Source organism: Taudactylus pleione, unplaced genomic scaffold, assembly GCF_031769625.1.
Source record: "Taudactylus pleione unplaced genomic scaffold, aTauple2 ptg001351l, whole genome shotgun sequence".
Classification (NCBI taxonomy): Eukaryota; Metazoa; Chordata; class Amphibia; order Anura; family Myobatrachidae; genus Taudactylus; species Taudactylus pleione.
This window is the reverse complement of record NW_028285751.1, coordinates 826,830-849,294: the sequence shown is the minus strand read 5'-3', so window position 1 is coordinate 849,294 and position 22,465 is coordinate 826,830. Positions and strand designations below refer to the sequence as shown.

At 45.3% G+C, this 22,465-nt stretch overlaps 1 protein-coding gene across 3 annotated transcripts in view; it reads right to left on the bottom strand.

The window, feature by feature from the left end:
• Positions 1 to 22,465, bottom strand: part of WDR4 (WDR4 tRNA N7-guanosine methyltransferase non-catalytic subunit) — an 82,329-nt gene that overhangs the window by 6,388 nt on the left and 53,476 nt on the right. For all 3 annotated transcript variants that reach the window (XM_088463365.1, XM_088463367.1, XM_088463366.1), the window contains exons 10-11: positions 21,479 to 21,659; positions 9,081 to 9,150 (exon numbers count right to left, since the gene is read on the bottom strand). In XM_088463365.1, the coding sequence (XP_088319491.1) occupies positions 9,081 to 9,150; positions 21,479 to 21,659 (251 nt within the window). The remainder of the gene's footprint in view (positions 1 to 9,080; positions 9,151 to 21,478; positions 21,660 to 22,465) is intronic.

Sequence of the window (22,465 nt, the reverse complement as noted above, 5' to 3'; positions counted from 1 at the left end):
TCCTTACCTGTGTGATCAGTGAGCCTAGGGGACGGGGTATATAGGTGTGACTCCCTCCTCTGGTACCCCGTATACTGACAGTGACACTCTCTAACAAGGGGACGGGGTATATAGGTGTGACCCCTCCTCTAGTACCCCATATACTGACACTCTCTAACCTAGGGGACAGGGTATATAGGTGTGACTCCTCCTCTAGTACCCGTATACTGACAGTGAAACTCTCTAACCTAGGGGACGGGGTATATAGGTGTGACTCCCTCCTCTAGTACCCCATATACTGACACTCTCTAACCTAGGGGACAGGGTATATAGGTGTGACTCCTCCTCTAGTACCCGTATACTGACAGTGAAACTCTCTAACCTAGGGGACGGGGTATATAGGTGTGACTCCCTCCTCTAGTACCCCATATACTGACACTCTCTAACCTAGGGGACATGATATATAGGTGTGACTCCTCCTCTGGTACCCCGTATACTGACAGTGACACTCTCTAACCTAGGGGACGGGGTATATAGGTGTGACCCCTCCTCTAGTACCCCATATACTGACGCTCTCTAACCTAGGGGACAGGGTATATAGGTGTGACCCCTCCTCTAGTACCCCATATACTGACACTCTCTAACAAGGGGACGGGGTATATAGGTGTGACTCCCTCCTCTAGTACCCCATATACTGACACTCTCTAACCTAGGGGACATGATATATAGGTGTGACTCCTCCTCTGGTACCCCGTATACTGACAGTGACACTCTCTAACCTAGGGGACGGGGTATATAGGTGTGACCCCTCCTCTAGTACCCCATATAGTGACACTCTCTAACCTAGGGGACAGGGTATATAGGTGTGACCCCTCCTCTGGTACCCCGTATACTGACAGTGACACTCTCTAACCTAGGGGACGGGGTATATAGGTGTGACCCCTCCTCTAGTACCCCATATAGTGACACTCTCTAACCTAGGGGACAGGGTATATAGGTGTGACCCCTCCTCTAGTACCCCATATACTGACACTCTCTAACCTAGGGGACAGGGTATATAGGTGTGACTCCTCCTCTAGTACCCCGTATACTGACACTCTCTAACCTAGGGGACAGGGTATATAGGTGTGACCCCTCCTCTAGTACCCCATATACTGACACTCTCTAACCTAGGGGACAGGGTATATAGGTGTGACCCCTCCTCTAGTACCCCATATACTGACACTCTCTAACCTAGGGGACAGGGTATATAGGTGTGACTCCTCCTCTAGTACCCGTATACTGACAGTGAAACTCTCTAACCTAGGGGACGGGGTATATAGGTGTGACTCCCTCCTCTAGTACCCCATATACTGACACTCTCTAACCTAGGGGACATGATATATAGGTGTGACTCCTCCTCTGGTACCCCGTATACTGACAGTGACACTCTCTAACCTAGGGGACGGGGTATATAGGTGTGACCCCTCCTCTAGTACCCCATATACTGACACTCTCTAACCTAGGGGACAGGGTATATAGGTGTGACCCCATCTCTAGTACCCCATATACTGACACTCTCTAACCTAGGGGACAGGGTATATAGGTGTGACTCCTCCTCTAGTACCCCGTATACTGACAGTGACACTCTCTAACCTAGGGGACGGGGTATATAGGTGTGACTCCCTCCTCTACTACCCCGTATACTGACACTCTCTAACCTAGGGGACGGGGTATATAGGTGTGACTCCTCCTCTAGTACCCCGTATACTGACAGTGACACTCTCTAACCTAGGGGACGGGATATATAGGTGTGACTCCTCCTCTAGTACCCCGTATACTGACAGTGACACTCTCTAACCTAGGGGACGGGTATATAGGTTTGACTCCTCCTCTACTACCCCGTATACTTACAGTGACACTCTCTAACCTAGGGGACGGGGTATATAGGTCTATGTTTGGTATATAGGGTTAGGGGGTTTTTTTAGATTGGTAATTGGGAGCACTAAGACCACTTTCTATTTCTCCAGGGAGTGGCTTAGAGGAAAACCCCATAAAAAGATAGGATTTGGAACGTATTATTTCGGGGAGGAGACAGTGGTGAATACTCGGGCCAGTATGGAAGCAGTGATGTAGGTGAGGAAGGTGTGGGGTCATACACGGTAATGATGTAGGTGAGGAAGGTGTGGGGACATACACGGTAATGATGTAGGTGAGGAAGGTGTGGGGTCATACACGGTAATGATGTAGGTGAGGAAGGTGTGGGGACATACACGGTAATGATGTAGGTGAGGAAGGTGTGGGGTCATACATGGTAATGATGTAGGTGAGGAAGGTGCAGGTCATACACGGTAATGATGTAGTATGTAGGGTGTATATTAGGACAAGTATGGAAGCAGTAATGTAGGTGAGGAAGGTGTGGGGTCATACACGGTAATGATGTAGGTGAGGAAGGTCTGGGGTCATATATGGTAATGATGTAGGTGAGGAAGGTCTGGGGTCATACACGGTAATGATGTAGGTGAGGAAGGTGTAGGGTCATACACGGTAATGATGTAGTAATTCGGGTGTATATTGGGGTCAGTATGGAAGCAGTGATGTAGGTGAGGAAGGTGTAGGGTCATACACGGTAATGATGTAGTATGTCGGGTGTATATTGGGACCAGTATGGAAGCAGTGATGTAGGTGAGGAAGGTGTGAGGTCATACACGGTAATGATGTAGGTGAGGAAGGTCTGGGGTCATACACGGTAATGATTTAGGTGAGGAAGGTGTGGGGTCATACACGGTAATGATGTAGGTGAGGAAGGTGTAGGGTCATACACGGTAATGATGTTGGTGAGGAAAGTGTGGGGTCATACACGGTAATGATTTAGGTGAGGAAGGTGCAGGTCATACACGGTAATGATGTAGGTGAGGAAGGTGTAGGGTCATACACGGTAATGATGTAGTATGTCGGGTGTATATTGGGACCAGTATGGAAGCAGTGATGTAGGTGAGGAAGGTGTGAGGTCATACACGGTAATGATGTAGGTGAGGAAGGTGTGGGGTCATACACGGTAATGATTTAGGTGAGGAAGGAGTGGAGTCATACACGGTAATGATGTAGGTGAGGAAGGTGTGGGGTCATACACGGTAATGATGTTGGTGAGGAAGGTGTAGGGTCATAGACGGTAATGATGTAGATGAGGAAGGTGTGGGGTCATACACGGTAATGATGTAGTATGTCGGGTGTATATTGGGGCCAGTATGGAAGCAGTGATGTAGGTGAGGAAGGTGCAGGTCATACACGATAATGATGTAGGTGAGGAAGGTGTAGGGTCATACACAGTAATGATGTAGGTGAGGAAGGTGTGGGGTCATACACGGTAATGATGTAGTAATTCGGGTGTATATTGGGACCAGTATGGAAGCAGTGATGTAGGTGAGGAAGGTGTGGGGTCATAGACGGTAATGATGTAGTATGTTGGGTGTATATTAGGACAAGTATGGAAGCAGTGATGTAGGTGAGGAAGGTGCAGGTCATACACGATAATGATGTAGGTGAGGAAGGTGTGGGGTCATACACGGTAATGATGTAGTATGTAGGGTGTATATTGGGACCAGTATGGAAGCAGTGATGTAGGTGAGGAAGGTGCAGGTCATACACGATAATGATGTAGGCGAGTAAGGTGTGGGGTCATACACGGTAATGATGTAGTATGTAGGGTGTATATTGGGACCAGTATGGAAGCAGTGATGTAGGTGAGGAAGGTGCAGGTCATACACGATAATGATGTAGGTGAGTAAGGTGTAGGGTCATAGACGGTAATGATGTAGGTGAGGAAGGTCTGGGGTCATACTCGGTAATGATGTAGTATGTCGGGTGTATATTAGGACAAGTATGGAAGCAGTAATATAGGTGAGGAAGGTCTGGGGTCATACATGGTAATGATGTAGTATGTCGGGTGTATATTGGGGCCAGTATGGAAGCAGTGATGTAGGTGAGGAAGGTGTGGGGTCATACACGGTAATGATGTAGGTGAGGAAGGTGTGGGGTCATACACGGTAATGATGTAGGTGAGGAAGGTGAGGGGTCATACATGGTAATAATGTAGGTGAGGAAGGTGTAGGGTCATACACAGTAATGATGTAGGGTGTATATTAGGACAAGTATGGAAGCAGTAATGTAGGTGAGGAAGGTGTGGGGTCATACACGGTAATGATGTAGGTGAGGAAGGTGTGGGGTCATACACGGTAATGATGTAGTATGTCGGGTGTATATTGGGGCCAGTATATATTGGGGCCAGTATGGAAGCAGTGATGTAGGTGAGGAAGGTGTGGGGTCATACACGGTAATGATGTAGGTGAGGAAGGTGTGGGGTCATACACGGTAATGATGTAGGTGAGGAAGGTGAGGGGTCATACATGGTAATAATGTAGGTGAGGAAGGTGTAGGGTCATACACAGTAATGATGTAGGGTGTATATTAGGACAAGTATGGAAGCAGTAATGTAGGTGAGGAAGGTGTGGGGTCATACACGGTAATGATGTAGGTGAGGAAGGTGTGGGGTCATACACGGTAATGATGTAGTATGTCGGGTGTATATTGGGGCCAGTATATATTGGGGCCAGTATGGAAGCAGTGATGTAGGTGAGGAAGGTGTGGGGTCATACACGGTAATGATGTAGGTGAGGAAGGTGTGGGGTCATACACGGTAATGATTTAGGTGAGGAAGGTGTGGGGTCATACATGGTAATGATGTAGGTGAGGAAGGTGCAGGTCATACACGGTAATGATGTAGGTGAGGAAGGTGTGGGATCATAGACGGTAATGATGTAGATGAGGAAGGTCTGGGGTCATACACGGTAATGATGTAGTATGTCGGGTGTATATTGGGGCCAGTATGGAAGCAGTGATGTAGGTGAGGAAGGTGTGGGGTCATACACGGTAATGATGTAGGTGAGGAAGGTGTGGGGTCATACACGGTAATGATTTAGGTGAGGAAGGTGTGGGGTCATACACGGTAATGATGTAGGTGAGGAAGGTGTAGGGTCATACACGGTAATGATGTAGTATGTCGGGTGTATATTGGGGCCAGTATGGAAGCAGTGATGTAGGTGAGGAAGGTGTGGGGTCATACACGGTAATGATTTAGGTGAGGAAGGTGTGGGGTCATACACGGTAATGATGTAGGTGAGGAAGGTGTAGGGTCATACACAGTAATGATGTAGGTGAGGAAGGTGTAGGGTCATACACGGTAATGATGTAGTAATTCGGGTGTATATTAGGACAAGTATGGAAGCAGTGATGTAGGTGAGGAAGGTGCAGGTCATACACGATAATGATGTAGGTAAGGAAGGTGTGGGGTCATACACGGTAATGATGTAGTATGTAGGGTGTATATTGGGACCAGTATGGAAGCAGTAATGTAGGTGAGGAAGGTGTAGGGTCATACACGGTAATGATGTAGTATGTCGGGTGTATATTGGGGCCAGTATGGAAGCAGTGATGTAGGTGAGGAAGGTGTGGGGTCATACATGGTAATGATGTAGGTGAGGAAGGTGTGGCGTCACACATGGTAATGATGTAGGTGAGGAAGGTGTGGGGTCATGCACGGTAATGATGTAGGTGAGGAAGGTGTAGGGTCATACACGGTAATGATGTCGGGTGTATATTGGGGCCAGTATGGAAGCAGTGATGTAGGTGAGGAAGGTTTGGGGTCATACACGGTAATGATGTAGGTGAGGAAGGTGTGGGGTCATACACGGTAATGATTTAGGTGAGGAAGGTGAGGGGTCATACATGGTAATGATGTAGGTGAGGAAGGTTTGGGGTCATACACGGTAATGATGTAGGTGAGGAAGGTGTGGGGTCATACACGGTAATGATTTAGGTGAGGAAGGTGTGGGGTCATACACGGTAATGATGTAGGTGAGGAAGGTGTGGGGTCATACACGGTAATGATGTAGGTGAGGAAGGTGTGGGGTCATACACGGTAATGATTTAGGTGAGGAAGGTGTGGGGTCATACACGGTAATGATGTAGGTGAGGAAGGTGTGGGGTCATACACGGTAATGATGTAGGTGAGGAAGGTGTGGGGTCATACACGGTAATGATGTAGTATGTCGGGTGTATATTGGGGCCAGTATGGAAGCAGTAATGTAGGTGAGGAAGGTGTGGGGTCATACACGGTAATGATTTAGGTGAGGAAGGTGAGGGGTCATACACGGTAATGATGTAGGTGAGGAAGGTGTAGGGTCATACACGGTAATGATTTAGGTGAGGAAGGTGTGGGGTCATACACGGTAATGATGTAGGTGAGGAAGGTGAGGGGTCATACATGGTAATGATGTAGGTGAGGAAGGTGTAGGGTCATACACGGTAATGATGTCGGGTGTATATTGGGGCCAGTATGGAAGCAGTGATGTAGGTGAGGAAGGTTTGGGGTCATACACGGTAATGATGTAGGTGAGGAAGGTGTGGGGTCATACACGGTAATGATTTAGGTGAGGAAGGTGAGGGGTCATACATGGTAATGATGTAGGTGAGGAAGGTTTGGGGTCATACACGGTAATGATGTAGGTGAGGAAGGTGTGGGGTCATACACGGTAATGATTTAGGTGAGGAAGGTGTGGGGTCATACACGGTAATGATGTAGGTGAGGAAGGTGTGGGGTCATACACGGTAATGATGTAGGTGAGGAAGGTGTGGGGTCATACACGGTAATGATGTAGTATGTCGGGTGTATATTGGGGCCAGTATGGAAGCAGTAATGTAGGTGAGGAAGGTGTGGGGTCATACACGGTAATGATTTAGGTGAGGAAGGTGAGGGGTCATACACGGTAATGATGTAGGTGAGGAAGGTGTAGGGTCATACACGGTAATGATTTAGGTGAGGAAGGTGTGGGGTCATACACGGTAATGATGTAGGTGAGGAAGGTGTGGGGTCATACACGGTAATGATGTAGGTGAGGAAGGTGAGGGGTCATACACGGTAATGATGTAGGTGAGGAAGGTGTAGGGTCATACACGGTAATGATTTAGGTGAGGAAGGTGTGGGGTCATACACGGTAATGATGTAGGTGAGGAAGGTGTAGGGTCATACTCGGTAATGATGTAGTATGTCGGGTGTATATTGGGGCCAGTATGGAAGCAGTAATGTAGGTGAGGAAGGTGTGGGGTCATACACGGTAATGATTTAGGTGAGGAAGGTGTGGGGTCATACACGGTAATGATGTAGTATGTCGGGTGTATATTGGGGCCAGTATGGAAGCAGTAATGTAGGTGAGGAAGGTGTGGGGTCATACACGGTAATGATTTAGGTGAGGAAGGTGAGGGGTCATACACGGTAATGATGTAGTATGTCGGGTGTATATTGGGGCCAGTATGGAAGCAGTAATGTAGGTGAGGAAGGTGTGGGGTCATACACGGTAATGATTTAGGTGAGGAAGGTGAGGGGTCATACACGGTAATGATGTAGGTGAGGAAGGTGTAGGGTCATACACGGTAATGATGTAGGTGAGGAAGGTGTGGGGTCATACACGGTAATGATGTAGGTGAGGAAGGTGTGGGGTCATACACGGTAATGATGTAGGTGAGGAAGGTGAGGGGTCATACATGGTAATGATGTAGGTGAGGAAGGTGAGGGGTCATACACGGTAATGATGTAGGTGAGGAAGGTGTGGGGTCATACACGGTAATGATTTAGGTGAGGAAGGTGTGGGGTCATACACGGTAATGATGTAGGTGAGGAAGGTGTGGGGTCATACACGGTAATGATGTAGGTGAGGAAGGTGTGGGGTCATACACGGTAATGATGTAGTATGTCGGGTGTATATTGGGGCCAGTATGGAAGCAGTAATGTAGGTGAGGAAGGTGTGGGGTCATACACGGTAATGATTTAGGTGAGGAAGGTGAGGGGTCATACACGGTAATGATGTAGGGGAGGAAGGTGTAGGGTCATACACGGTAATGATTTAGGTGAGGAAGGTGTGGGGTCATACACGGTAATGATGTAGGTGAGGAAGGTGTGGGGTCATACACGGTAATGATGTAGGTGAGGAAGGTGTGGGGTCATACACGGTAATGATGTAGTATGTCGGGTGTATATTGGGGCCAGTATGGAAGCAGTAATGTAGGTGAGGAAGGTGTGGGGTCATACACGGTAATGATTTAGGTGAGGAAGGTGTAGGGTCATACACGGTAATGATTTAGGTGAGGAAGGTGTGGGGTCATACACGGTAAAGATGTTCTGCAGACTCCAGACTTGTATTATTTATACGAATATGAAACTTGTTAACACAGATCGAAGAAAACAAACAAAATGGCGTAACTGCGGCAATAAATATACAAAACAATATATTGGAGGGAGAAATAGAAAGCAGAACGCGTGTCGCAGCATAGGGCGCCATCACACCGATCTGCTGTAAATGCACAGTACAAAACATTATACATAAGATGAATAGTACAATATACCAGATTGGTACAAGAGCAACAAATCACTAAAAGCGTGGTAAGTTCGCATATTCCTAGCGTGTGAATGAGCCCCACACTTACGGTGCAACTAAAAACATCTTCACAAGAGTGAAGCCCAAACGTACAAATGTGAAACAGCTCAGGCAGCAACAGCGTTCAGGTCATAGCGGGTATTTGTGGGAGGAGATTTATAAATAGACCAGTCAGTAGTCCCTATATAGTCCCTATACTGTGTCCATTTGTTAAACCTCTATAGCAGAGCACCCAGCACTTCCCGTTATGGCAGACTGGTACTATTCTGCCTCTGTCACTCATCTGAACCAATGAGGTCTGGTCTTGTCATGTGCTGGTGTGGTGCCAGGCATTGGCATGTGCTGGTGTGGTGCCAGTCATTGGTACAGACATTGGCATGTGCTGGTGTGGTGCCAGGCATTGGTATAGACATTGGCATGTGCTGGTGTGGTGCCAGGCATTGGCATGTGCTGGTGTGGTGCCAGGCATTGGTATAGACATTGGCATGTGCTGGTGTGGTGCCAGGCATTGGTATAGACATTGGCATGTGCTGGTGTGGTGCCAGGCATTGGTATAGAAATGGATACGTGCATACGCTGCCCCCACAACAGAAAATAAGTAAGAAGCAAGAAATATGGCTGAGGGGAACTTACCTCCAACCTGATCCAAGTCCCCTCGTACAGTCTCCGAGAGCCTCTTCAAATAATCATCTTGTGTTGTTGGCTAAACGGAAAGACGGAACATTTTAAGGGGGGTATCCACTAGACGATAAAGTTGAACGATAATGATAAAATCGTTCGATAATCGTTCAAACATCGTTTGCAAATCGTGCAGCAATTGTTTCTAACGATGTACGATGCGCGCTCCCGCTGGTCGTTTGATCGTCTCCTCCATCGACTGAACATGCAGGTCAATTTCAGTTGATTGCTTACAAATAGTTTACACATCGTTCACGCTGAACGATCAAACGATGAACCACTATCTGCCCACTATAGCTGAAAGCTCTCAATCACAGATTAAAACAACATAGCTTATTGTTAGATCTTTTGCAAATCGTTTGCAAATTGTTCAGAGTGGAAGATCATATTTCAAGGGAAACTTCAAGGGAAAATCGTTAAGAGGTTGGACAGGGATAAAATAGTCTAGTGGATGCCCCCCATTAGACTGGACTGTGACTATAGCCAGCACTTGGCACCTGACGGGCACTGACACAGAGCAGGTCTGCACCAGGAGGGGGGGGGGGGGGGGGATGTTATTAGCTGGAGGTGGGCACCTATCCAGCTAACAATATAGTTGTTTTGATTGGGATGATATGTAATATTACACAGGGATGCTAATAATAATTATTATTATAATTATTATTACTCAGGAATAATAATGATCAGTAATATTACACAGGGATAATAGTAATATTCAATATTACACAGGGATAAAATAAAATGTAATATTACACAGGGATAATATGTAATATTACACAGGGATAATATGTAATATTACACAGGAATAATATGTAATATTACACAGGAATAATATGTAATATTACACAGGGATAATAAAATGTAATATTACACAGGAATAATAACATGTAATATTACACAGTTATAATAATATGTAATATTACACAGGAATAATAATATGTAATATTACACAGGGATAATAATATGTAATATTACACAGGGATAATAATAATTATTATTATTATTACTACTCAGGAATAATAATAATAATAATAATGATCAGTAATATTACACAGGGATAATAATAAATATACAATATTACACAGGGATAATAATAATAATATGCAATATTACACAGGGATAATAATAATATGCAATATTACACAGGGATAATAATAAGCAATATTACATAGGGATAATAATATGTAATATTACACAGGAATTATAATAATATGTAATATTACACAGGTATTATAATAATATGTAATATTACACAGGGATATGTAATATTACACAGGGATAATAATATGTATTACACAGGGATGATTAGGATAATAATAATAATATGTAATATTACACAGGGATAATAATATGTAATATTACACAGGGATAATAATAATTATTATTATTATTACTAAGGAATAATAATAATAATGATCAGTAATATTACACAGGGATAATAATAAATATACAATACAGGGATAATAATAATAATATGCAATATTACACAGGGATAATAATAATAAGCAATATTACATAGGGATAATAATATGTAATATTACACAGGAATTATAATATGTAATATTACACAGGTATTATAATAATATGTAATATTACACAGGGATATGTAATATTACACAGGGATAATAATATGTATTACACAGGGATAATAATATGTATTACACAGGGATGATGATGATAATAATAATATGCAATATTACACAGGGATAATAATAATAATAATAATAATAAGCAATATTACACAGGGATAATAGTAATATTCAATATTACACAGGGATAAAATAAAATGTAATATTACACAGGGATAATATGTAATATTACACAGGGATAATAAAATGTAATATTACACAGGGATAATAAAATGTAATATTACACAGGAATAATAAAATGTAATATTACACAGGAATAATAATATGTAATATTACACAGGGATAATAATATGTAATATTACACAGGGATAATAATATGTAATATTACACAGGGATAATAATAATTATTATTATTACTACTACTCAGGAATAATAATAATAATGATCAGTAATATTACACAGGGATAATAATAAATATACAATATTACACAGGGATAATAATAATAATATGCAATATTACACAGGGATAATAATAATATGTAATATTACACAGGGATATGTAATATTACACAGGGATAATAATATGTATTACACAGGGATGATTATGATAATAATAATATGTAATATTACACAGGGATAATAATATGTAATATTACACAGGGATAATAATAATTATTATTATTACTACTCAGGAATAATAATAATAATGATCAGTAATATTACACAGGGATAATAATAATAATATGCAATATTACACAGGGATAATAATAATAATATGCAATATTACACAGGGATAATAATAATAAGCAATATTACATAGGGATAATAATATGTAATATTACACAGGAATTATAATAATATGTAATATTACACAGGTATTATAATAATATGTAATATTACACAGGGATATGTAATATTACACAGGGATAATAGTAATATTCAATATTACACAGGAATAATATGTAATATTACACAGGGATAATAATATGTATTACACAGGGATGATAATAATAATATGCAATATTACACAGGGATAATAATAATAATAATAATAAGCAATATTACACAGGGATAATAGTAATATTCAATATTACACAGGAATAATATGTAATATTACACAGGGATAATAAAATGTAATTTTACACAGGGATAATAATAATAAGCAATATTACACAGGAATAATAGTAATATTCAATATTACACAGGGATAATATGTAATATTACACAGGGATAATATGTAATATTACACAGGGATAATAAATGTAATATTACACAGGGATAATAAATGTAATATTACACAGGAATAATAATAATATGTAATATTACACAGGAATAATAATAATAATATGCAATATTACACAGGAATTATAATATGTAATATTACACAGGTATTATAATATGTAATATCACACATCTAAATCTCACATCCCATCATACATACTTCTGGCTTATTTACAAGGTGGTGCAGTAGATAAACTAGAATGAGGCCCATGGTTACATTGTTCTTGTAGTTCAGCATGTAATCGGCACAGACACAACGGAAGTTGTCCTGGTGGGATACTTCTAGTACTGGGTATATAAAAGCGCTATAATATGGTCTGGGATACAGTATATACATAGCAGGTATTGTGTTAGGAGGGGACACTCCGTGACACAGGAGTAGGGAAGACAATCCTGCCCCATTTATTTCATCCTGTTATTCAGGATTAAAAACCTCTAAATGACGGGATTCCCGGGATTAAATTGTAGAAAGACACTATTATTATTCTGTCCGTTGTTTAAGGTCATACTGAACGACTATAAAATAATAGTGGAAACTTTGTGCATTTACTAAGATTTTGAACCGGAATTTATAAATGCAAACTTAAAGTAATTTATTCACCTAATTAATGAGAATGTCCGTTATATCTGACAGTGTGTAAGACCTTGGTGCTACGGGGAACACACAGAAAGCAGTATAGCTGCCATACTCCGAGAGGTGGTACCCTGAGGTGTGCAACACTGTAGGTACAAATGATAAAGGTACAGTACAGCTGAGTACACAGTGTGTGATAAACTTAGTGTGTCACAAGGTGCACTAATGTGTTAGCAGTGTTTGTATAGTGTGCAGCGTGTAACAGCGTATACAGAGGTGTTAGCAGTGTTTGTATAGTGTGCAGCGTGTAACAGCGTATACAGAGGTGTTGGCAGTGTTTGTACAGCGAGTAGCGTGTAACAGCGTATACAGAGGTGTTGGCAGTGTTTGTACAGCGAGTAGCGTGTAACAGCGTATACAGAGGTGTTGCCAGTGTTTGTACAGCGAGTAGCGTGTAACAGCGTATACAGAGGTGTTGCCAGTGTTTGTACAGCGAGTAGCGTGTAACAGCGTATACAGAGGTGTTGCCAGTGTTTGTACAGCGAGTAGCGTGTAACAGCGTATACAGAGGTGTTGCCAGTGTTTGTACAGCGAGTAGCGTGTAACAGCGTATACAGAGGTGTTGCCAGTGTTTGTACAGCGAGTAGCGTGTAACAGCGTATACAGAGGTGTTTGTAGAGCACGATGAAATTAGCAATTTCTGAGCAAGGTCAGAGCTTGTGCAAGTGTGTGCGAGGCTGTGATGTTACAGATGGTTTTGCAGTCTTGCTAAACATAATGGATGTGTGCAAAATACAGTGGGCGTCCCTATGCATAGCCAGATTGTGTGCGTAATCGCAGTTGCGATCCGTAGTTAAATCAGGCCCTAAGCCCCTCACCGGACTTCACCAGGAATCTCCACAATAGGATATGGACTGAACTCAGTGAGGACCCAGGTCACGGCCCAGTATAGTTGGTTCCCACTGTGAAAGCAACACAGAGTCCTTAGGGGTTACGAGGACTGGAAACACAACAGATGGAACTGTGAGTGAGGATGTGCTGCTGTCTAGAAAACTGAACAACGGAATCTAAATAGCACTGGAAAGAAACTATACTGGAGAGAATAGTTCAGGAGCACCTCTGTAGAACACAACTGATACTCAGGCACTGGGTAAGTGTATTGAGCAGGGTCTTATAGCAGCTGGCAGATGGGTAATTGCCCGCATGAGTCATCAGTGCTGGAGGTTAGTGGTAACACCTGAGAGATGTTATATCATCTATAGCAGGGGTTCCCAACCACGGTCCTAAAGGCACACTAACAGTCCAGGTTTTAGGGGATACTTGAGCACAAGTGACTTAATTAGTACCTCAGTTATATTGATTTGACCATCTGTTCCCATCCATGGATATCACTAAATTCAGGACCGTTAGTGTGCCTTGAGGACAGAGGTTGGGAATCACTGATCTAGAACCTGAGCCTAGCTGGGTTCTGTTAAGGATTCTATTGGGAAGGTCAGCAATCAGTGGCCTGCAGTGTGTTGGAGGCAGGCCAGTGTCTATGACTGCTGGTACTGACATTACCCCTCCTCAAAAGGGTGGCCATCCACAGATCCTCTTATGGGGGGAAACTTCCTTTGGTATGGACATCTGATGCTCCCACCCACATTTGTTCCTTAGAACCGTATCCCTTCTAATCGATCAGATATTGCAGGGTGCTTCAGTATACGAGGACATCCAAAACCTGCTTGGTTTTCTGCTCCTCCTGTGATTACACCGCAACTGGTGGTGGTGGCGTGTCCTGGGAGGAGTGTTTGTTGGTAATGAGTTAGCTGTGGAACACATTGAGGATCCGCAGAGGTTCTGGTAGTTACAAATTAAATACCACCGGATTGATATCCAAGGTGATTGGAAGGGACAGATGTACCTGGAAGCAAGTTTCATAGAGGGTACCCAGAAATAAGTGTTCACCAGACTTTGCATCTGTGACCCAAATGTGAGCCCTTCCTTCTCCTTTTATCAGATGCCATTTTGTATGTGGCTGAGGATTTTGCCAGCAATGACCTGACACCAGCCCAAATGTCGTGGAACTTTCAGTGTATATTGCCCTCTACTAATACTTCCAATGTCGAGATGACAGGAAGTTCGGAAAGTCAGAGATACCCATGGAGAGCAAAGAACGGTGTGGAACCTGTTCTCGACTGGTAGTGCAGGTTGTGAGTAATGCACACGGGAGAGTCTACGCAGTCCTCCTGGTTGCCTGAATGCACATATGCAGGAAGGTCTTGAGGTCCTTGTTTACCTTCTCAGTCTGACCAGTAGACGGAGAGTGATATGCCAAGGAAAAGTTCAGTTTTATGAGTGTGTTTTCAGAAAGCACTCCAGAACCGGTATATGAACTGGGTACCCCTATCTGATGTGATGTCGCTGGGGCAACTGTGGAGTTGGAATATGTCCTGAATGAAGGTTTGTGACAAATCTTCGGCTGAGGGTATGTCCTTTAGTGGGCCACCATGGTGAACAGATCAACCACAAACCAGGTGGTGTTGCACCACTTAGATACTGGCAGATCAGTGATAAAGTCCATGGAGATTATGGACCAAGGTTGACTTGAAATGGGGAGTGAACACAGAGGTCCTCATGGCTTCATCCTCTGGGTCTTGAGCACACTTGTCACAGACAGAGATGTTCTTGAAAGAGTAGGCCACCAGTAAGATCTGGAGAGGAAGTGGTTAATTTTCTGGGACCCGGAATTTCACAAAAACTGATGTGTGGGCCCAGAGGAGTAATCTTGGTCTCAGCCCGACACTTCTGATCTGCTGTGGGGAGAGAACTGCTGCTGGGATACTATCCATAACTACTAGTATTCTAGCTGGGTCAAGGAGTGGTTTGGAATTCACCTAGTCTCAGTTTGTGTTGTCATACAAGCAGGATAAAGCATCTTCTTTGGAGTTCCGAGATCCTGGCCAAAAGGAGAGGTGAGCTGCAAACCTGGATAAATAACAGTAACCAGTGTGCTGGTCTTGGGTTCAGTCTGCTGGCTGACTGCAGATGTGCCAGGCTTTTGCGATCTGTAAATACTGTCACCAGGTGAAGGACCCACTCAGGAACATGTCTCCACTCCTCGAGCTCCAGTTTAATGGCTAGGAGTTCCTTGTACCCAATGCTGTAGTTCTTCCCTGCAGGAAGCATATTGTGGGAATGATATCCGCAGGGGTGAAACTTCCTCGTGATATCTCACTGTGGCAGTACTGCCCCACTGCCAATGGAGCATGCATCCACCACCAATATGAAGGAGATGAGAGGTGTCCAGCTGTTTGAGGATAGTGATCGAAGTGATGGCCTGAATGGCTTCTTGTGGCCATTGTCTGTGACTCCGTAGCGCTGCACATGTAGGTGCGGGTGAAATGCTACGTTACAGTGTCAGCGGCTGTAACACTAATGTAGCGTTTCATATGCAGATACTACCGCAGAACATAACCATGCTGCATATATTATAATCAGCAGAAGCTGCTTGTGATATCTATTTACATCGCTGTGCGAATAAGACGCATTTGAAGGTAAAAAGTCACATGAAAGACACTCGGCGCTACCAAGTGACACGGAGCTCCCGGCGTTATGTATGTACGTGCTGAACCAAGTATTCCAAGTGCCCTTCCCTTGTGATAAAAGCAGTCTCTCTCATCTCCTTGTTGAATCCAGGTAAGGTTGTAGGCCCCCCTCATGTCCAGCTTGGTAAAGACAGTGTCACCTTTTAGGCAGTCAAATAGTTTGAAAATGAGTGAGATGGGGCACACGTTTTTTTAATGGTTATGGCATGGTGACTCATGTGATCGAGTGCTCCATCCTTTTTGGCTACGAAGAAGAACCTAGCTGCAGTAGGTTGATTTGGATACATAAATCCCTTCACTAGATTCTCCTTGAATTAGTCTGACATTTATTTTATTTAGTTATTATTAGCAGTCAGGTGCCCTTGTGGGGAGTAGAGCTTACATTCTAAAGGGGAGGGGCAGACAGACGGGCATGACACAGAAGGGGAAGACAGGGAGGAAAGAGCATGAGGTGGGTTAGGATGAGTGCTGGAAGGCCTTGATGAAGTAGTGGGTCTTGAAATCCCGTTTGAAGTTTTGTAGAGTCTGATCGGGAGAGGGAGGGAGTTCCAAAGGTAGGGAGCAGCACAGGCAAAATCTTGGAAGCGGGAGTGGGAGGAAGTAATCAGTTGGCAAGAGAGGCGGCAGGCATTAGTTGAGCGAAGTGGACGGGCGGCAGTGTGAAGGGAGAGAAGGTCAGAAATGTATGTGGGAGAGGATTTGGTGAGGGCTTTGTAGGTGTGTGTAAGAACCTTGAATTGGCATCTGAAGGGGAAGAGGAGCCAGTGTAGGGCTTGAAGGAGAGGCGAAGCAGATGTAAAACATCTGGAGAGGAAGATGAGCAGAGCAGCAGCATTGAAGACAGATTGTAGTGGAGAGAGGTGGGAGACCAGATAGGAGGTTACAGTAGTCCAATCTGGAGATGACCAGCGAGTGGATGAGGGTTTTAGTAGCATCCTGGGTGAAGAAGGGTCTAATCCTGGAGATATTTTTTAGGTGGAAACGGCAGGACTGTGAGAGGTGAAGAATATATGTGGTATAAAGGAGAGGGAGGAGTCTAGGATAACGCCAAGGCAGCGCACTTTGGGGCTAAAGGAGATAGTTGTGCCATCAATAAATAGTGAAATAGTGGGAAGTGAGATTATGGAAGAGGGTGGGAAGATGATCAGCTCAGTCTTAGACATGTTAAGTTTAATAAAGCGCTGGGACATCCATGAAGAGACAGCAGAGAGACAGCTGGAGTTACGGGTAAGGAGCGAGGGGGAGAGCTCAGGGGTGGAAAGGTAAATTTGAGTATCATCAGCATAGAGATGATATTGGAGGTCAAAAGAGTTAATGAGATCACCTAAAGAGGACGTATATAGGGAGAAAAGGAGAGGTCCAAGAACAGAACCTTGGGGAACTCCTACTGTTAGTGGAAGTGGGGGGGGGGGGAAGAGGAGTCATGAAAGGAGACAGAGAAGGAACAATCAGAGAGGTAGGATGACAGCCAGGAGAGGGCAGTGCTACGTAGACCAAGGGAGTGAAGGATTTGCAGGAGGAGGTGGTGGTCTACAGTGTCAAATGCAGCAGAGAGGTCAAGGAGAATGAGCAGGGAGTAGTGGCCCTTGGATTTGGCAGCAAGGAGGTCATTGCTGACTTTTGTGAGGGCAGTTTCAGTGGAGTGGAGAGAACGGAAGCCAGATTGAAATGAGTCAAGGAGGTAGTGGGAGGAAAGAAAGGTGGTAAGGTGGTGGTAGACAATCCGCTCAAGGAGTTTGGAAACAAATGGGAGGAGAGAGATGGGTCCGCAGTTGGAGAGTATGTTAGGATCAAGGGTAGGTTTTTTAAGAATGGGGGAGACAAGGGCATGCTTGAATGCAGAAGGAACAGTGCCTGATGAGAGGGAGAGATTGAGGACGTGGGCAAGATGGGAACAGGGAGAAGGAGACAGGAAGGAGAGGAGACGACAAGGGGGGGGGGGGTTGGGGGAGGACCGGGTGAGGGCCATGACTTCCTCTTCAGAAACAGGGGAGAAGGATGTCAGAGTTGGTGAGACAGAAGGGGAGGAGTGGTCAGGGAAAAGAGGGGCAGGAGTGCTGAGGGTCTGATTGGATAAGATGTCCTCACGTACGGAGACAATTTTAGGGTGTAAAGAAGGGTCAAAGTCAAGGGCAGAGAGTGAGGAGGGGAGGCGAGGAGGGGGAAGGGCAGAGGGAGTTGAAAGTGGCAAAGAGACTCAGAAAATTTGAGAATTGGGAGGAGATTAGGTTATTGAAATAGGATTGTTTGAAGAGGGACAGGGCAGCACTGTAGGATGAGAGAATAAATTTGAAATGGAGGAAGTCAGCCATAGAGCGTGATTTCCTCCAATGGCGCTCTGCAATTCTTGAACACTTTTGCAGGTATCTGGTGCATTTGGAATGCCAGGGTTGTGGTGTGGATCTGTGAGGGTGAGAAGTTATTACCAGAGCAACAGAGGGCCTGATTCAGACCCGCTCGCAAGTGGGTCGATGTTGCCCAAGTGCGCATGCGCACGATGGAGCCGGCTCCATCGTGCGCATGCGCGAGACCCGAATAACGACGGCCAAGCCGTTGTTATGGGTCTCGCACCAAAGGGGGCGTGCTGTCGATGGTGATTGACAGCACGCCCCCTTTGGTGGGCGTGCCGGGGGCGTGGCTGCCCAGACGGAGGCGTCCCATGGGAATTCCTAACGTCTGGGGCCGGCCCCTCTGACATCACTAGTGATGTCAGTGGGAGCGCTTTTGGCTCTAATAGAGCCAAAAGCACTCCAGGGCTTGCGGTAGCGAGACCCTACCAGAAGGGTCTCATCGCAAGCCCGACGGTCGCGATGGTCTTAACCATCGCGACCATCATTTTGGCCGCTCGCTATAGCTGTGGGTGGCCACCCACAGCTATGCGAGCGGCCAGGAGGCCGCTCCAAAAAGTAAGAGGGACGGCCCCGATTCAGAGCGAGCGCTCTGTCAGAGCGTCCGGCTCTGAATCAGGGCCAGAGTCAAGAGCAGAAGTAAGGGAGGCATTGTACAGGGAAGCGGCTTGTTCAGGACAGGAGAGACACAGGATAGGTGAGAAAAGCGGGTGAGGAGCAGAAGGAGGCATTGTACAGGGAAGCGGCTTGTTCAGGACAGAAGAGACACAGGATAGGTGAGAGAAGCGGATGAGGAGCAGAAGGAGACATTGTACAGGGAAGCGGCTTGATCAGGACAGGAGAGACACAGGATAGGTGAGAGAAGCGGGTGAGGAGCAGAAGGAGACATTGTACAGGGAAGCGGCTTGTTCAGGACAGAAGAGACACAGGATAGGTGAGAGAAGCGGGTGAAGAGCAGAAGGGAGGCATTGTACAGGGAAGCGGCTTGTTCAGGACAGTAGAGACTTCTGCTCTTGCAGGAGCGAGCATAAATTAGGCACTGCGATGCCATAAGCAGCCCGAGTACTCACTGCATGCGCTGAGGTTATCAATTCCTGAGTAAGGACAGAGCTTGTATGGGTGTGCCTGAGGCTGCGACGGTACAGATGGTGTCACAGACTTGCTAAGTATTACAGATGTGTGTAAGGTAAAGTGGGCGTCCCTATGTAGTGCTGTGATGGTACTCCATGTTACCGATGGTGTCACAGACTTGCTAAGTATTACAGATGTGTGTAAGGTAAGGTAGGTGTCCCTATGTAGTGCTGCGATGGTACTCCATGTTACCGATGGTGTCACAGACTTGCTAAGTATTACAGATGTGTGTAAGGTAGGCATCCCTATGTAGTGCTGCGATGGTACTCCATGTTACCGATGGTGTCACAGACTTGCTAAGTATTACAGATGTGTGTAAGGTAAGGTAGGCGTCCCTATGTAGTGCTGCGATGGTACTCCATGTTACCGATGGTGTCACAGACTTGCTAATTATTACAGATGTGTGTAAGGTAGGCATCCCTATGTAGTGCTGCGATGGTACTCCATGTTACCGATGGTGTCACAGACTTGCTAAGTATTACAGATGTGTGTAAGGTAAGGTGGGGGTCCCTATGTAGTGCTGCGATGGTACTCCATGTTACCGATGGTGTCACAGTCTTGCTAAGTATTACAGATGTATGTAAGGTAAGGTAGGCGTCCCTATGTAGTGCTGCGATGGTACTCCATGTTACCGATGGTGTCACAGTCTTGCTAAGTATTACAGATGTATGTAAGGTAAGGTAGGCGTCCCTATGTAGTGCTGCGATGGTAATCCATGTTACCGATGGTGTCACAGTCTTGCTAAGTATTACAGATGTGTGTAAGGTAAGGTAGGCGTCCCTATGTAGTGCTGTGATGGTACTCCATGTTACCGATGGTGTCACAGTCTTGCTAAGTATTACAGATGTGTGTAAGGTAAGGTGGGGGTCCCTATGTAGTGCTGCGATGGTAATCCATGTTACCGATGGTGTCACAGTCTTGCTAAGTATTACAGATGTGTGTAAGGTAAGGTAGGCGTCCCTATGTAGTGCTGTGATGGTACTCCATGTTACCGATGGTGTCAGTCTTGCTAAGTATTACAGATGTGTGTAAGGTAAGGTGGGGGTCCCTATGTAGTGCTGCGATGGTACTCCATGTTACTGATGGTGTCACAGTCTTGCTAAGTATTACAGATGTATGTAAGGTAAGGTAGGCGTCCCTATGTAGTGCTGCGATGGTACTCCATGTTACTGATGGTGTCACAGTCTTGCTAAGTATTACAGATGTGTGTAAGGTAAGGTAGGTGCGTCCCTATGTAGTGCTGTGATGGTACTCCATGTTACCGATGGTGTCACAGACTTGCTAAGTATTACAGATGTGTGTAAGGTAAGGTGGGGGTCCCTATGTAGTGCTGTGATGGTACTCCATGTTACCGATGGTGTCGCAGTCTTGCTAAGTATTACAGATGTGTGTAAGGTAAGGTAGGCGCCCCTATGTAGTGCTGCGATGGTACTCCATGTTACCGATGGTGTCACAGACTTGCTAAGTATTACAGATGTATGTAAGGTAAGGTAAGGTAGGTGTCCCTATGTAGTGCTGCGATGGTACTCCATGTTACCGATGGTGTCACAGTCTTGCTAAGTATTACGGATGTGTGTAAGGTAAGATGGGCGTCGTTGTGTTGCGGCAGTATGGTGATCGCAGTGGATTAGCATATTACCGCAGACAGACAGCGTGCAGTATCGCTATTGCATTCCCAGCTGGGATCAGCAATGAATCAGCCCTTATACCTGTTTAAGTATCACATGATTGAAAAAGCAGAGCAGAGCATTTCAGTGAGGATAGAAGATCTGCAGTCAGTGATGCTATGAATGTCATTCCGCCCCTGATTATATAACGTCTGGTCATTCTCCCAATAACTAACCTGCCAGCTTCCATCCCTGCACTGGTAGCGCTCTACGGGGCAATCCCTGACACCCGATAACACCAGGAGGGAGGCGTCGTCTTCATAATCCAGGTCCAAGGGGACATAGGACAGTGAGATGTACTGCAGGGGCGTCAGGCGGGGAGCAGAGGACATGGAGAACAGATAGATGCCAGATACTCTGCAAGAGACACATCCATTATATCTGCCCCAATCCCAGCATGCATCAGGTGTCATGTGACCTCCCCCCCCCCCAATCTTATACCACTAACTCAGTGCTACACCGTACACTACCCCCTATTATGTGTCATACCCGCCCTCACCCGTCACTGCCCCAATCCCAGCATTCATCAGGTGTCATGTGACCTCCCCTCCCCCCCCCAATCTTATACCACTAACTCTGTGCTACACCGTACACTACCCCCTATTATGTGTCATACCCGCCCTCACCCGTCACTACCCCAATCCCAGCATTCATCAGGTGTCATGTGACCTCCCCTCCCCCCCCCCCAATCTTATACCACTAACTCTGTGCTACACCGTACACTACCCGCTATTATGTGTCATACCCGCCCTCACCCGTCACTGCCCCAATCCCAGCATTCATCAGGTGTCATGTGACCTCCCCTCCCCCCCAATCTTATACCACTAACTCTGTGCTACACCGTACACTACCCCCTATTATGTGTCATACCCGCCCTCACCCGTCACTGCCCCAATCCCAGCATTCATCAGGTGTCATGTGACCTCCCCCACCCCAATCTTATACCACTAACTCTGTGCTACACCGTACACTACCCCCTATTATGTGTCATACCCGCCCTCACCTGTCACTGCCCCAATCCCAGCATTCATCAGGTGTCATGTGACCTCCCCTCCCCCCAATTTTATACCACTAACTCTGTGCTACACCGTACACTACCCCCTATTATGTGTCATACCCGCCCTCACCTGTCACTGCCCCAATCCCACCATTCATCAGGTGTC